Source organism: Drosophila persimilis, unplaced genomic scaffold (genome assembly GCF_003286085.1).
Source record: "Drosophila persimilis strain 14011-0111.01,24,50 unplaced genomic scaffold, DperRS2 tig00000002-arrow-pilon, whole genome shotgun sequence".
NCBI lineage: Eukaryota > Metazoa > Arthropoda > Insecta > Diptera > Drosophilidae > Drosophila > Drosophila persimilis.
This window is the reverse complement of record NW_020825289.1, coordinates 5,952,125-5,968,348: the sequence shown is the minus strand read 5'-3', so window position 1 is coordinate 5,968,348 and position 16,224 is coordinate 5,952,125. Positions and strand designations below refer to the sequence as shown.

At 48.7% G+C, this 16,224-nt stretch overlaps 2 protein-coding genes across 2 annotated transcripts; both read right to left on the bottom strand.

Moving 5' to 3' along the window:
- Positions 1-1,701: 1,701 nt before the first annotated feature.
- LOC6590317 (proteasome subunit beta type-5) lies at positions 1,702-2,847 on the bottom strand. The gene is made up of 2 exons (XM_026986170.1): positions 2,653-2,847; positions 1,702-2,598 (listed from the first exon to the last, which is right to left on the bottom strand). The coding sequence occupies exons 1-2, from the start codon at positions 2,800-2,802 to the stop codon at positions 1,783-1,785; spliced, it is 966 nt and encodes a 321-aa protein (XP_026841971.1). The 5' UTR covers positions 2,803-2,847; the 3' UTR covers positions 1,702-1,782.
- Positions 2,848-10,715: 7,868 nt separating this feature from the next.
- On the bottom strand, positions 10,716-11,739 carry LOC6590316. The gene has a single exon (XM_002015825.2). The coding sequence runs from the start codon at positions 11,678-11,680 to the stop codon at positions 10,751-10,753; it is 930 nt and encodes a 309-aa protein (XP_002015861.1). The 5' UTR covers positions 11,681-11,739; the 3' UTR covers positions 10,716-10,750.
- Positions 11,740-16,224: the final 4,485 nt, after the last annotated feature.

Genomic DNA, 16,224 nt, shown 5'->3' with positions numbered 1-16,224 from the left:
AATTTGCACTGGCTACGCAGCGCCCGACGTCACGCTCAGACTGATTTTCTGTCTCTCTCGCACGCACTCTTTGTCGTGTCGTTAAATATTAGCGGCGTCTGCCGGAGGAGAGCCATACTGACTTAGTATCGGGTATAACCGTAGAGTTGCGGTGTCCGCAGCAACTCACAACGTTCCCCCTCGTTTTTGCATTGAATTTGTTGCCTGTGATCGTGACACTTTTCTCTCTCTGTGAATCAGCAGGGCAGGTGCAGTAATTTGTTGTTGCTGCTGTAATTGCACTTGTTGTTTTGCAAATTAATTTAAATTATAGTTTTTTGCTGTTTTGTTATCGCTGGCGAGCCGGTTAGGTGGAAGGTACATTTTAGAAGATGGAGTAGGGAGTACCACAGATGGATGGTTGGACCGATGGATGGGCATTTAATTTCTGTTTTAATGGCTAATTTAGTGGAAAGTAATAGCGGCAATTAATATGCCAACAACGCTAGAAAATACAAATTTTTGCATTGTGTGTACAATATTATTTTATGCAAATTTTAAGAGAGAGAGGAGAGAGAAATAGTAGTGTAGAATGGTATAGAAACGGAAGTTATCAACACGTGCTCATAGATAGATCCCAAAGTAATCCCGTTGTAATCGATGGTTCCACCATCCACCAATCCCCATGTTGAATGCTCTATAAATTCACACAGCACTCGCACAGATCTCTGCATGGGCCGCCGCACGACTTTGGCTTTAAGTAATTTTCTAATGACACCACAGAGGAAAAATGAGTCTCGGTGCCTTTGGGGTCACCTTGCCCCCACTATCCTCACTATCCCCCCATATCCTGACTATTCCTGGCTGTCCCCGCCATACTGCTGCTGATGGCGACGTTCATTAGATTAAAAGCAATTTACAGTAAAACTTTTTCCCACAACCGCCTTCTGGCCTGGCCGACTGCTCCTCCGCCTCCTTCTTATCCTCGTGCTCGTCCTTCGCTTGGTGGCTCTTCAGCTACTGGTCCTCCTCTTTCATGTGGCCACCACGGCTCCTTCTGCTGCTCCAAACACGTGCTGCAGCATTTGGTGACGCTCACATGTTCGCCGAGCGCCGTGCAAATGTGGCCACCATTTCGCCACCCCACTATCCGTCCCTCTAGCTCGCTCGCTCTTCTCTCTCTTCTCCCTCTTTGAGAGTAATTTGGCGCCTTTTTGGTTTATATTTTTTGGAATTCAACAAATTTGCGGATTTGGTTTGTAATTTATTAAATTTATCGCATGCTTCCGTCCAGGGGAACCCCTCCCCCCCCCCATACGCTTGCTAATGTCTGCGGTGGCGCCCCTTCCGGTTGGGCACACCAGGGTCCTTCTGCTTTTAGCATCTGCAACATTTGTTGATGACAACCGAAAGACACAGAGTGCAACATTTCGTTCACTCTCTCTCGCTCTAGCACTGTATCTGTGTGTTTCTATGGGTGTGTGTGTGTGCAACGCCCATTTAGGGGAAGTCATTCGGAGCTTAGAAGTTATTATTTTGATTTATAGAAAAAGTTGCTTTAGCGAGCGAAAGTTGCTCGTGCGAAGGAGCAAAGGCGGAGAGGGGGGCCAACATCCTGCCTAAAGGAGCAACTTTGAAATGACTTCATGCATTTGATGGCGGAACAGAAACTGGATTCGGAGAACAGACAACATCCGCAGAACCACCAAAAACAATACCATCTATACATATGTATGGGGTAATCTAATCAAGTATCCAGAATCAGGAATACACAAAGGCCCTCGTACACAGGAAAATATGGGCTTAGTTCCCCTCTTGGGTGACGGCTGCCACCTGCACCGAGACCTCGTTCTCCGGCACCTCCTTCTTTTGCTGGCAGCCACTCGCGCAGGGAACTTCGTGGATACAGCAGCCCGCATCACCCAGTCCGGCATCATCGCACGAGTGATCATCCTTGCAGTAGACATTGTAGAGCTCCGAGCAGTCCGTATTGGACACGTTGCGCCAGCCCTTCTCGTTGATGTGGTACAGCCGGACAATTCCGCCCGAGTAGGCGTCCTTGCTGGTGGCATGGTAGATGGCACGCCTGGCCAGATCGAAGGCCTCCTGGTCGGTCATTGTGAAGCGGTGGCCCGTGTCCAGGACGCCCAGGGCGTAGGGCGAGCCGCTGCCCACCGCAAAGACATTGCCGTGGCAGCGCATCCCCTCCGAGTCCACGTAGATGAGCTTGGGGCCCTCGTCGTCGTAGCCGGCCAGCATCATGCCCATGACCAGGCCCATGCCCTTGTATTCGGCGGAGATGTTGACGATCATCCGCGCCGCCGCGTCCACGGAGAGGCGCCGCTTGAAGCGCAGCTCGTGCAGCCGACTGTCCCGGGCCAGCACTCGGTCCCAGTAGACACAGTCGGCCGCTCCGCCGGCCAGGGTCCCCAGCATGTAGTCGTTCAGCTCGACGATCTTCTTCATCGTCTGCGATCCGATGTACTGTCCCGAAGTGGCCCTCGAGTCCGCGCAGAGCACCACCCCGCCCTGGTACCTGAATCCCAGGGTGGTTGTGCCGTGGGCAAAGTCCATCTTAACCCCACAGTGGGCCAGAATTTTGGGTAAATTCTCCACCGGCTAGAGGGACAGGGAATGGATTAGTCTTCTGGATTGGTTGCCTCGCGCTCTTACATCTTCGAAGGGTGGCGCCATCAGGGCGTAGGGATTCTCAAAGTTGCTGGTGGCTTCCCGCACCTGCTCCTTCTGCCACTCGGTCTGCAAGTGGTCGAAGCGCCTCATGAAGGGCCATCGATCGACGCCGCATATGCCCTCCAGTGCCATGGATGTGTAATGTAAACGAAAATTTTATCAAACTTATAAATATGGGGAAAATATGTGTCATGGGAATGATTTTCGATGATTGAAATCCCAAGGATATGGGAGATTCAAAGGTTTCTAGAGTAGAGTATTTCCCCCTTACAGAGCAATCCAATCCGATCGACATCCGCATCCGTTTGTGCGAGTAGTTCAAGTCCTCATCTATTCCGATTCCGCTGAATGTTCCGCTCTAATGAGCAATCAGCAGTGGCAAGGCCAATCACATTACCATTTCACACAGGGAGCAGAGGCATTGGCATTGGACTCCGCGTGGGAGTCCAACTGCAGCGTGGCGCCACCACAGAGATACACGACATTTTAATTGGACTTTTACCCGTCCAGAGCTCCATCTCCGCCCAGCATCCACATCAGGAACGCCATTGGCACCTGTGGAGACTCGCAAATCAACCCAAAAGCGGACTGAGGAAAAAAAGAGAAAGCAGCTTGGCCCAGAGCCATGCCAAGCCACGCCACGCCACGCCCCCACACCTACTACCTACTGCCTACTGCCCAGTGCCCAGGCTGTGGCAAGCGGATTAGCCGCTAATTAAACGCCAATTGGAAATGTTTGCTAAACTGTTTGAGTCCCCCAGATCGGGTGTGGGGTCTGGATACCTTTGCAAAGTATTTCCAATGCTTTCTTTCTCGCTCTGCGCCACTCTCTCTATCTCTGTTCCACCGCCATGTGTCACTGGTCTAAATTTATGCAAATTGCCAGCTGCAAGTGGCCTCGGCCTCGGCCTCGGAGTTGCCACCGCAGCGCAGCATCGTCTCGCACAATTCATTTTTGCACGCGGCTCCATTCGCGCCTGCAGTTTTCTATTCTCTGCCCTTTTAAATGGCAGGAGGAGGAGGCGTTCATTTGATGGGGGATAAGGGATACCCTTTCGAGAGAAGCTGCAACACCAGACCACAAGATCTACCAGCGGAGGCTAGAGACCTTCATGAATGCACATGCATGTCCCATTGCTAGCAGAGGAATAATCTCCACTGAAAGAGTGCTCCCCATTTCGGAGCTCCCACCGAATCTGCCCTTCTGTTTGTTGGTTCTGGATAGTTTGTGCTGCCTGCGCTGATTATTAAATCACAAGGCAGGGTCCAAACTGGAGCCGGCAGCAGCAATCTGATATGCAAAATCTGTTCTATGGCAAGGGGAATGGATGGCAACAGCACCAGCACCAGCACCGGCACCGGCTCCTCTCTGCCATCATCTGTCCCACGTTAATTACAGCCCAGCTTCAGTGCTGTGCACTCTGGCAACAACTTGTTAAAAATACCCGTTGCCAGTTTATTAGAGGGCAACTAAAGCAGCTAGCTGTCCGCCAGTGGAGTGCCGGGGAAATTTACTTGAGAGTTTAGCGCGAACCTGTTTTAATGACTAAGATGACGCCCAGTCAAGGGCGCGCAGGAGCAACAAACTTGAGTTTGTTGAGTGGAAATTGTGCCCGCGATGCGGGGGAGCAGATTAGGATTAAATTTAATTTCGAGTCATAATTAGTGGAGGGGGGAAGCGCCGTGCAAAGGGTTCTTAAAGTGGCAGCTCTGAAATAAAAAATAAACCATTTTGTAAGCATGCTGCAGAATACATCTGAGAATGTTTCCGAATCTTACAAATTTTCTTAAGCTTTTTGCATTACGAAAATAAAAGAGAACAAGCCCTTTTACGGCATACATTTTATTCCACTGCCGCCGCTTGGTATTATTGTTTTAAAATCCTTAAAATCCGTTGTTTTACTGCTTACTGCCTGCTCTCAGGTTTTGTTTTGTTGCGAGGACAACTTTTAAGCTCAGCTTAAGGCGGCCCAAGGAGCCAGCTCCCCCCTCCAGCATTGAGGGGGAAACTTTTGTCATGCACCACGTCCTTCCATCGAGTTGTTCATCATCTGTCGCGGACCTGTCCCAGACCTCTCAAAGCCGTACGGGGAATTTGACAGGGCACCTAATTGACGGTGCCCATGTCTCCACGAAAACTGTTTTGACATTTGCGACCGCGCGCGCGCTCTGCATTTAATTAATTTTAATTGAAAAAGGCCCGCAAAACGGATTAGCTCTGGACCAGGGCCTGAACCTGAACCTGGACCCCAGCAAAGTTCAAAGTTTGGGCTGCAGAACGAAAACTTAAAAACTTTTGCGCCCCAGTTGCTTATGGGGTCAAGTTGTGTCGGTCTGACAGCCAGTCCGCGGCGGCAATCCTCGAGAATCAAAGTCGGACAGCCAGTCCGCGGCGGAAATCCTCGAGAATCAAAGTAGGACAGCCAGTCCGCGGCGGCAATCCTCGAGAATCAAACTCAAACACAAGCAGGGGCAACTATTTTCACAGCCAACAACTAACAACAGACTCTACGATTTTTACGATGATGATGCATTAGATTAAAAACTTTGTCCGTCACGGAGACGGGTGTCTTGGCAACACATGAGGATGCGGATCTAATGAAATGGCTGCTTATTTATGGGCTAGATTAAAATTTTTTAAATGGAAAGCAATTCTACGCCCAATGTACAGTCATAAAACAAAGTTATCCGTCCTTCAGCTTCGAGGGAAAACTTTTCCATCAGCAGACAACTTTTGTAGGTTTTAACGACTTTACTTTGCATTGCAACGACTCTCCCGCAGTGAAGGACCCCCAGACCCTCAGACCCCCAGATACCAGACTCCGATTCGGTTTTAATGGTTGACACAACATATTCGCTCGCATTCCACTGCCGCTGGCACATATCCTATGGCCGCCCCGGCTAATTGTTGCGCCTTCGATTTTATGGCACTTGGAAAGCCATTAATCCGTATTTGATATCCGTCTAATTAGTTTCCCCGCCTTCCGGGACCATTTTATGGCCAACACACTTTGGGACCACCGGTTCTCGTAAATTTTGATGATTGATCTACCACAAAGAAATGGTCGTAATGCTTTTGACACCTCGTTTCCGAGTGGAGAGTTCCTCGTCGATCTATTGGCTTCAGAGAACTGGGCACCTGGCCTGCTTAATGTCCTTGTACTCGATGCACTCCCTTGACCATGGAATTACCCAGTATCTGGTCTGCCTTTCCTTTGTCCTTTGTCGACATGTTCTGCAAGAAGGCAAGAAAGTTGGTAGGATTAGTAGCTGAAACGGAACGGAGCAGAGCGGAGCGGAACGTGATGCCGCATTGCCATTCGACGGCAAACAATGGAAAATGTGCTTTGATTGTTGGCCAAACACGACAAGAGACGCACCAGGCACGCGCCTGAACAAGAGAGGGATGTGTGCCATGGCAAATAGCACAAAAGTCGTAATGACCAGAGGAACTGCTAATGTGTCTGTCTGCCCCCAACCCGGCTGCTTCTGCTCCTGCTCCTGCCGTTGCAAGCGATGCGTGGCCGCAGGCGGCATTTTGTTGCCGCTTTGCCTACGCACTGGTTGGCCAAGGCTTTTTGCCAATTTCCTGCACAAAGCGCGGGAATTTGTTTCGGCCACATGGCCAGGCCCTTTGTCCATTGCTGATGAGGAGCGCGCACCAATGCGAGCCATGCGGCACTAATCAGAAGCTTCTAGCTTCTAGCTGCCTCAATTACAGATCGTCGCTTGCCGCATTTCAATAGAGAGCATTCATCAGGATAAGTAGGAGGCACCAGAGGCTTGAGGCAAGGCGAGTACAGTTCTACATGCACTGGCAATGGTCTAGTGGTCGGTGCTCCATTCCGTGCATTAAAAATGTTTTTATTTTAAATCATTTAGCTGTTAGAGCTAGAACACTTTCCCTTTGGGGGCATTGGGGCTATGCAATGGGCCTTCAATGAGGATTTCCATAGCGACCCTTGATCGATGCCCGCGAGGCACATGTTTTGGCAGTGGCGGAGGTAGTAAATTCATTCGTACCAGCCACTGTTGCACCTGAAGCCAATTACGGGTACCGTGCCTCGCAGAAAAACATTTTAATTAATTGAATTCAATGTGTGTGTGTGTTTGTGTGTGCCCCATAGGCTACATCCCTGAAAATATGCGAATTGCATTAATGAACCAAAAACGTTGCAATTAATTGACTTTTCCCTCCTTTAATTAATTCTTTTTTTTTTAATCTATATTTTTTCCAAGGGATGCGAAACATTTAGCGCTCAAATTAGGTCGATTTTCATTTCGTTTCGCTTGGTTTGGTTTCATGTCCACCCATTAATCAAATTGTTTTTAAATGTATTAAAATCGCATGGCTGTGGTTGCCAATGGCCGTCGAATGGTTTCCAATTTACTTTGTGGATTCCGAAAATGTGAGCCATTAATTGCCATTTTTATTATTTTTTTGGTGCAAACCAAAGGCTAGATTTCATCGCTGTCCTTCGGGTTTAGTTTTTGTGTCTCCGCTTTTGGGCCGGGTCAGTTTCGCTTGGCCAAGAAGTGTCGCGAAATTCTTTTTAATAATGCAAGTTTGCACATTTTTAATTGTGGCGCCGACAGCCGCAAGAGCCCGGCTGCTCACTTGACCCACAAAGGTGCGGCTGCTGTTTTTCTTAGTCGCTGGAAGAACAGAGCACAGAGCACAGTACACAGAGGGAGAACAAACTACTCTTGGCACCTATGCTCCCACGACCCATACCCGTACGTATAAAGGGACGCGGCAAGGACATTACGACTAAATGTAAACAGCTTAATTAAAAAATAAAACTCCGCTCGGCACGTACACGGGGAAACACACACACAAAAAAAACAAGCAGCACACAGGGAAAATCCCACCCACACACACACACACACACATGCCTGCCGCATGCATCCGCGCTTTTCCTCTGTGCGAAGGTGTGTGTGTGTGTGTGTGTGTGTGTGTGTGCGTGTGTGTCCGTGTTCGCTCTCTTTATTTGCTTAAATGCACGAAAGTGTTTTTAATTTAATTTTTCGTCTTTTTGCACTTTGCTCTTTGAGGCAGTTCCTAATTAAAATGAAAGTAATTTTTCATCGGCCCCAGTGCGAGTGGAAAAAGTAAAATAATTTTCTTCTCCGTCCACATGCCGCTGAAGTGCTCATTAAAAAATGTTTCAAAACGTTGCAGTTTTTGAAAAGCGCTCGCACTTCTTCTAATAAAAAAAAATAAGAAAAGAAAGGAGAAAACTGAAATGTTTGCAATGTTTTTAACGAGAAAATTGAAAATTATTTCCTCCAGAGTCTGGCGCCAGCTCCCTTCCGCTCCTTCTCCTCCTCCTCCTCCTGCTCCTCCCTTCGTTTGTCGTCAGCTGTTCGAGTGTTTTTCCAAGTCGAAACTTTTCTTTTAAATATTTTCCATACTTATCCCAGAAGGAAGTGCGGCAAAAGTTTTATGCATACGCATTGATGGGTGAGTGGGTGAGTGGGTGAGTGGGTGAGTGGGTGAGTGGGTGCGTGGCAGGACTCCCTTACGGATGCTGCTCCCTTGCATACGGAGGATAGGATGCTGTCAGCGGGGTGTAATTATAAAGTTCTCATCAGGGGGGTAGGTGGCAGGTAACTTTTCTTTTAAGAATTGTCACTGAAACTCAAATAAATCCGTGAAACATCAGTTGTGTCTCGCATATCCGATTGAGATGCCCCTCTATGGCTGGAGCAACCCTCGCTCTCTCGTTCTCTCGCTATCTCCCACTCGCATGCTACTTCCCCCAATTTGCATCCCAAATTGTTTACTTCTGGCATTCAAATGCACTTTATCAATTCAAATTGAGTCGAGTTGCATGACGACTTGGGAAATTAGTTTCCAGCTAAAATTTCAACAAACAAGAAGCATGAAAAATGTGTTTGCCTTACAGATAAGATATGCATACACACGAGTGTATGCCAGGGATAGGGATACGGTCTGGATCCACTATGAGTATGAGTGCTAGAGTCAACCTCCTCTAGGGCTCCACAAATTGCTCGCTGGGGAGCTATCCATTTGGGTGCCAACCCAGCCAAATGGCGCTATCAAAGCTAGTGAATGTCTATTTAATTGTGTCTGCAGTGATGTCGAAGCCTGGACCTGGAACCTGGTACCTGATGGCGGCAGCATCAAATGCACTTTAGCGGACACGACACAGACACAGGTGATGGGCGGGAAACCGCCCAGCAGTCAATGCTGTGCTGGAGATGGAGTCGCGAGTCGGAGTCTGTGGTGTGGCTGCCACACCTGCACAAGCGTCGCGTGGGGGTGCCAGGCAGCCAGACAGTCAAACATTCGCTTGCTTGCCTGCGATAGTGGTAATGGAGAGGGATGGGACGGGACGGGACGGGACGGGACGGGACGGGGCGGGGCGGGACTCGAATGAAGTCATAAAGTCTGATTTCGCCTGTTCATACTCATTATCACGTAACGTCGCCGTGTAATCGTGTCCCTGTTGATAATGATAATGATAACGATAATGATGATGTTAACCAAGTGGAATCGCACTTTCTCTGTGAAAGAAGAAAGAATCTTTCCTCATTTATTTGGAGGAGCAGCTGGTGCTACGAACTGAAACTTTCTGACCAAAACGGACACTTTTGTGAAACAATTTAAAAAGTCATTGTCATCGGCATGCGAATCCTTCTTCCTTTGGAGAGTGGCTCTGGCTCTAGCTCTGGTCATGTGGGGCAGGCGCCCATGGCCCTCCGCCCGTGTCCTGTCAATGGCGTCGTCATTTGTTTTGTTGCCCATTACAGCGGCGGTCAGTGTCCCGAATCTCGAGTTGAAAACAAAATTGTCATTGCAGCAGGTCCTTGCCACGGGCATCTCCTCTAGCTGGCCATTCGCTCGACTCTTCGGAAAGTGTGTCCCAAGTTCGTGGTTCGTTGCCTCGGCTCGCACATCCTTGTTGGGTTTTGTTTGTGTCAGGAAAGTTTTAACTAGGAGGTGGCTTGCTGCCGCCTTTGTTTTCGCCGCTTACGTGACAGGGCAATTTTGAAAATAATTCCAAGTCTTGCAGCCAACACGCTCCGCAGTAATTGTTGTTACATTTCAAACGAAAATAACTATCACTCAGAGCGGAGTGTGGAAACGTTTTGCACTGACACAACATTTTTGTTGTGCCCGTCCCAAGGACTAGATTGGTCTCGACTTGAATATCGATGGGGGAGGAGCTCAGAAGACGGAGCAAGGGGAGTGAAAAATGTGTAAAAGTCTGGGTAATTTATATTAAAAAGTGCAAATTATATGCTCCCCCTAGAGGGATTCATTTCACGATTATCAAAGTCCTTGGAGGAACCAGCAGTCTCCATGGCCCCCCTTTTGATTAAGGGACAATAACCTTGCAGCAAATGTTGCTGAAATTCATTATTGCATCGTAATGAGGGTAAGTGGTGGAAGGCAATGGCTCCCAACAGTGTAATTTGTGCAGGCGAAAGCCACAGGATTTTATTGAGCGGAAAATTAAAAGCATAAACTTGCACGCTTTAAATTTCAATGCAAGACGGTGGCAGTGGCGGTGGCTGTGGCACCCACAAAAGTCCACGTCCAAGTCTTCTGCTGGCCTGGACTCACGCGCATAATAAATTCTACTTATTGACAGGCTGCAGTGCACGCCAGAACGTGTTCCGATAAGCGGAACAGGGGAACAGAACAGCGTGGGGGAATGCGGGATGGGAATACTTGGAAGCAATGTTCAGAAACGAGTTGAAAAATAGTGATTGCGGCATTAGTTGGGACATGAATCTTCGGGCGAATATTAATTGGGTAAATTATGACAAATTTTGAGTGGGAAATTTTTCAATATCCCCAGGGGCTATCAGGGTGCTTAGCAGTTCATGAGTTGCAAGCGAAGCAAAGAGGAGAGGAGGTAGAGGTAGAGCTCCCCATGGGACTGCCAAAGGTGAAAAGGGAAACAACAGACAGGACTTCCCCTTGAACTCTCGAGTGCATCCGCTTAGGATAAGCCTCATTATCGTCGCAGATTATGACACCGTCTTCAGCAGAGCTTCCAGGAAGGCAGTCCTCCTTCAAGTGGAGCCATTCTCCGATCAAACTGTTTTATTGAGTAACCAGAGGAGTGACGGTGTGCCCACCAGTCAGTGGAATATCAAACTGGGGATGATGATCGATAAGGTCGAACTGCAGAATCTTGTAGGTGGACACCAGCCACTGGCCCATGCAGCGACTGTTCTCCCGCACGTTGCCCATTCGCGTAGGTTTGACGGAGTAGTCCCGCCGGAAGCGCACAAAGATCTCGGCAAAGATGAGCGGATGGGCCGCGACCAGCGACGAGTTGTTAGCATTCTGCCGCATCAGACTGTACACCTCCTCGAGATCCTTGGACGAGCTGAAGTCGTTGCTGCGACGCAGCGCCACGTAGACCACGTCGATGAAGGCAAACTTGTGGCCGTAGTGCTGCAGCAGCTGCACTTTCAGCGGAATGACGCGATGGATGTGACGGCGCTCGAAGCGCATCATCTGCAGCCGCCAGTCGTGGGTGCCGTCTATCAGGTCGTGGCTGATCTGCTTGTACCCCATGGGCGTGGAGCACCTCTCGACATTGCGCGCCCGCTTGCGCCGGATGAAGTCGGTGATGATGAGCGCCCCATGGCTGGAGTTCTCCACGAACTTGGCCTCCGAGAAGGCCCAGTCGCGCAGAATTTTCAGCTTCAGCAGGCTCAGCTTGCTGGCCAACAGACTCCACGGGCCGTAGAAGTAGATCAGGGCCGGCAGCGACACCTCCCCCGGCGTCGCCACGCTGTGCACAACGTCCACCTGTATGCTGAGGTGATTCGTCTCGTTGCTCCTCTGCAGATCCGGCACCGGATTTACGTACGTCTGGCGGGCCTTGGCCGGGGTTTGCGTCCCCAGCACACGGATCGCTCTCCTCGCCTGGCCAGGGGGCGCTGACGGACTGCCCTGGTATACCCGAGGACATATCCGGCGCATCAGCGGAAGGTCGAGTCTCAGATTCATCGGGAGCCTCATGTTTCCATTGTTGAATTTTGATCAAACTTTCCTAGATGTTAGCCGAAACATGTCGCTTAAATCAGAGCCCTATTTTCCAAATGACGCGACAGTCAAAGGCTAGTCGGCGAGCAGGGAAACCTCGGCCGCAATGCAATTAGGTACCCCCCCTAGATCCATTGTTTGTATTTCATAAACCTTGACAGATCTAATTTCTCATATTGACAGCAACAATGAGCCCTAATTGCGCCAACATGGAAGGGAATCGACTCCACGTGGGACCTCCTCGGGTGGCATCCCGCAGGAATTTAGCAGACATTGATGCAGGGCACATCATGCAATTATCGAGTGCATTAGCAAATGCGAAACGCATCCAACGCCTTGCCCTGCCCTGCCCCGCCCCGCCCGTTTCCTTTGATTGTTGCCCTGCGAGTGGCGTGTGCGATTGGCGCTCATCTGAAGGATAAACAAACAATAGGGATCCGAAGGAGACATGCCACCAGACACGCCCCATTCCACATGCCACATGCCACATTAAGCTCAAATATGCGGCATTCCTGCCCACAGACAGACGTGTCTATAAACTTAATTCAAATCAATTTAATTGCTTGACAACTGATGCAAATTTCATAGGGATAATTGAGTGGAATGCCAGCTCATAAAATATTTGTCAACGCAGGAACTAATATTAGTTGCCTCAAAATGTCACTGATAATAGAATGGAGATGGTTCTCCCCCCAAAACCCCCCCTTTTTAATCCTCAATGAAAGCATTTCCATCTGTATGGATGCCGGGAAAACTCTTTAACTATTCAGAGGATACAAATCCTAAAACCATCCATGTTTCATGCCGGAGATTTATCAAACGAAATATGAAATGAAACGTAACGCAACGAAAGGACAACAATAAAGCAACTGAATGAATAAATGCAGAAGAATGGTCGAGAACAAGTGGAAAAGCACCGAGGGATTTGCTGTGAATCGAGTTGATGCCGAAATGGAAATGCGAGTCGAGTATTCCAGAGTATTTGGGCACACAAAATCCCCATGTAATCCCACCGGCAAAGCGGTGCGGACACCCCCCGGTCACCCCAGAGAGAGAGCAAAGTATTGCAATAAAATATGTTAAGTAAATACGGAAAGAGTGTGGGTACGGGAAAGGAGGGAAAAACTAAACAATAAGCCAGAAAGTACGCTTGATTAAGTTTAACTTCCGGTCTGTTATAAATTGAGCATTTATGTGGGATTTGTTTGCGAAAAGCGTTTCTACTTTGTTGGTCTCTGGTCTTCTACCAAAAATCTATCCCAGCCAAACAGCCAAACAGCCAACCATCTATCCATCCGTCCATCTGTCCATCCGTCGTCCATCTATCCAGACTCCTCTCTCTCTCGGTTTCATCGTTTGTCCTGTCTGTGCAGCACACACACATACACTCTCGTATGTCTATTTCCGGCGGAAGTGGTGAATAAAACATGAAACGAAATAAAATGACGGCCGCCCCAAGGCATAAGCAGTGGTAGAGGTTGAGGTAAAAAAAGGAAAGAAAGAAACTTTTAGTGGCCTAAAGTGAACATCCGTTGGTGAGCGAACATCCAGGCTCTGGATTTTGTTTTGTTTGCTTTGGCGCAAATGGCTAAATTATTCGTAAACCGGCCAATCGAAGGGTCAACAAAAATTAAATGGCAAACATTTCGTTGATAAACTCTCAAGCCAGACAGAGCCGTCGCCGAAGCTCTGGGGGGCATAACGAAATATGCCATAGATGCCAAAGAACTAAGGCATTTAATATCCGTAAATAAAATATTCAATTTCCTCCATACTGACAAACTTAGGAAATGGTCAAGAGACAGAATATTTACCTGCTTGCAGATGTGATACGAGAATAATGTCTCTGTTAAATCGAAGCGAAAGCCGGCCGCCCTTCAACAACTTCAGCGAAGTATCTTCAGGTATTCCGGCCATCAGAATATTATAATTCTATTCGAAATGCTAATTATCTTTATTGCCCTGGCCTAAGGCACTCAAGTGGCCAATCTATTGCATTTCAAAAGACCATAAGCTGCAGTTCGGAGCCAAATCTCATTTGGCAGAGTGCTGGGTCCAGGACTAGGGACTGTGCTAATCGTCTGCATCATTAACGATCCTGTGGCTAGATTGACCGCAAATTATTTTACCAGGATTTCCACTTGGCAAAGGAATAAACCCAAGCCCAAAGGAGCAAATATTTCTGTTGATTTCGTTGTTTGTTGGGTGCTTTATTCATTGGGGAAGCTAACAGATTATGGAACTAATATGTTGGTTTGGGCTATTGAAGTACTGGATGGCGTGGGCTATGGGAGGTTTTCATTAATGAGTCTTAGGGACAACAGGGATTCATGCAGTAGCCGCAGCAATTCGAGTAGCAGAAGCCTCCACAACAGTAGTCGCAGGGATAGCAGCGGGGGGTGCAACAGTTGCAGCCGCATGGCTGGACGCAGTCATACCCCTTTTTGATCATATGTTCGATAATGGCGCCTGAGGGATATTTGTTCTTCGAGTCGGTCCTTGGGGAAACCTTTTTCTTCTCTGGCTCTGGCTCTAGCTCTGGCTCTGGCTCTGGGGATCTTATTCTTACCTCATCGGTTATCTCCTCATGAACATCGATAACCATCTCCTTGTCGTCCGAATCGAGCAATTTTTCTTCCGTCTCCGACCTGTAGACCGTCCTTACTTGCAGCATGGACACATTATCATAATCATTTTGGTCAGTACTTTCTCCAGGCCGAAGCAATTGGTTGTCATTGCCAAACGACCTTGCCGTAGAAGCAAACGACGGACCGCCAGCCGAGGCCATATTATTCTTGTGGTCCATTTTAGAGACATCCTCGAACATCACATCCGTATTTCTGCTGGCCGCCGAATCAAGTCGAATTTGGTGATCCGACTTGACAGTCTTCTGGTACACAACGACATTGGGCTCCGACTTGAAATGATGTCCACTGGCAGTGGGTTCAGATGCTGAAATGGATCGCGCTGGTCGCATCGCCGATCGTATACTTTCACGCTCGCTCATTTTTCGACTATCTTCCGATCTTACATTTTTGATGTTCGGTGTGAGGCCATCTCGGTAGCTGCTTGGGGGTTCGTTAGACGATCTTCGATCACTTGGACGATCACTTGGACGATCACTTGGACGATCACTTGGACGATCACTTGGACGACCACTTGACTCGCGGGTTCGACTTCTGGACGATCGACTATCCTGTGACTCGCGTTTTCGATCACTTGATACGCTTCTTCGATCACTTTGTGGATCGACTCGATTACTTGACGATTGATGATCCTGTGGCTCGTGTCTCTGATGGTTCTCTGATTGGTATCTTTGATCTCTTTGAGTATCCGTTGGCTCGTGTCTTTGAGAGTCCTCTAATTGGTATCTTTGATCTCTTTGACGATCACTTGACTCGCGGGTTCGACTACTGGTCGATTCACGATCCTGCGACTCGCGTTTTCTATCACTTGATACGCTTCTTCGATCCCTCTGAAGATCCCTTGACTCGTTTCTTCGAGCACTTTGGGGATCGCTGGACTCGTGGGTTTGATTACTTGACAACTGACGATCCTCTGACTGGTATCTTTGATCACTTTGAGGATTGTATGTAATATGCTCGCCAGTTTCTACCGAATAACTCAAATCGGTCACAGATTGCAGGGTCTCTATGGTTTCTGCGTCAACATCGCCCAACATGTTAAGAGACTGAGACTTCTTGATCGTGGTCGTTTCCACCACCGGCTTGGAACCGTCCTCTGGGTACTTGGTCACCATCATGTGAACGGTATTCATGTACTCCGTTTCGCCTGTGCGGTGCGTTAGCGCCTTCTCCTCCTCGAATATGTCGGTGACGGCCGTGTACTCAGGCCCCTCTTCGTCTTCGGGCGTTTGGGACCCCGAGTCCACGGAGCATATTTCAGGATCGTAGGATATGTCTGTCTGGGTGAAGGCATTTTGGCAGGGGCAGCTGTAACTTTCTCTGCTTTGCCGAATGCCTTTCTTCCGGCACCTTCTCTTCTGCGGGGCCGACTGGACGACTTCTGGATTCTGCGGCCACTGTCCACCGCCTTCCCCATGGCAGGCGCATAGGCACATGCACGGGGGATATTGGGGATGCATCAAGCCGCAGTTCCCGAACCGCATACAGAATACATTAAGACCGGGCACACACTCCTCGATGCGGTGGGCCATCTGCATAGCCGGGGCATCGGAACGGCACATACATTGGGGGGGATTCTGGGGCTCATTGCCATTGCCCGCCGGGCATCTCCACATGCAGCCGTGCATCTTGGATGGGACACAGGATTCAGAGTGTTCTTTGATATGGGAGGAACCGCCAATTACATTTAACGCAATGAGTGAATATGAGAAAATTTTGGGAGCCCAACAAACAATTTATTTTTTTTGTTTATTTTTGTTTGAAGTTTTATTCAGAGTAACCCATTTCTAGGCCATATAGAGACCCTTTTATACAAAATCAAGTGTTCCCATAGTTCCAGTATAAAAATCATCCGTATTTTGGTTAGCTTTCACG

Excerpts from the sequence above, each read along its gene's own strand:
- LOC6590316 (XM_002015825.2), bottom strand. The coding sequence starts at position 11,680 with ATGAGGCTCCCGATGAATCTGAGACTCGACCTTCCGCTGATGCGCCGG.
- LOC6590317 (XM_026986170.1), bottom strand. The coding sequence starts at position 2,802 with ATGGCACTGGAGGGCATATGCGGCGTCGATCGATGGCCCTTCATGAGG. Across the intron at positions 2,599-2,652 it reads TGGCGCCACCCTTCGAAGAT|CCGGTGGAGAATTTACCCAA; the intron begins GTAAGAGCGCGA and ends CTGTCCCTCTAG.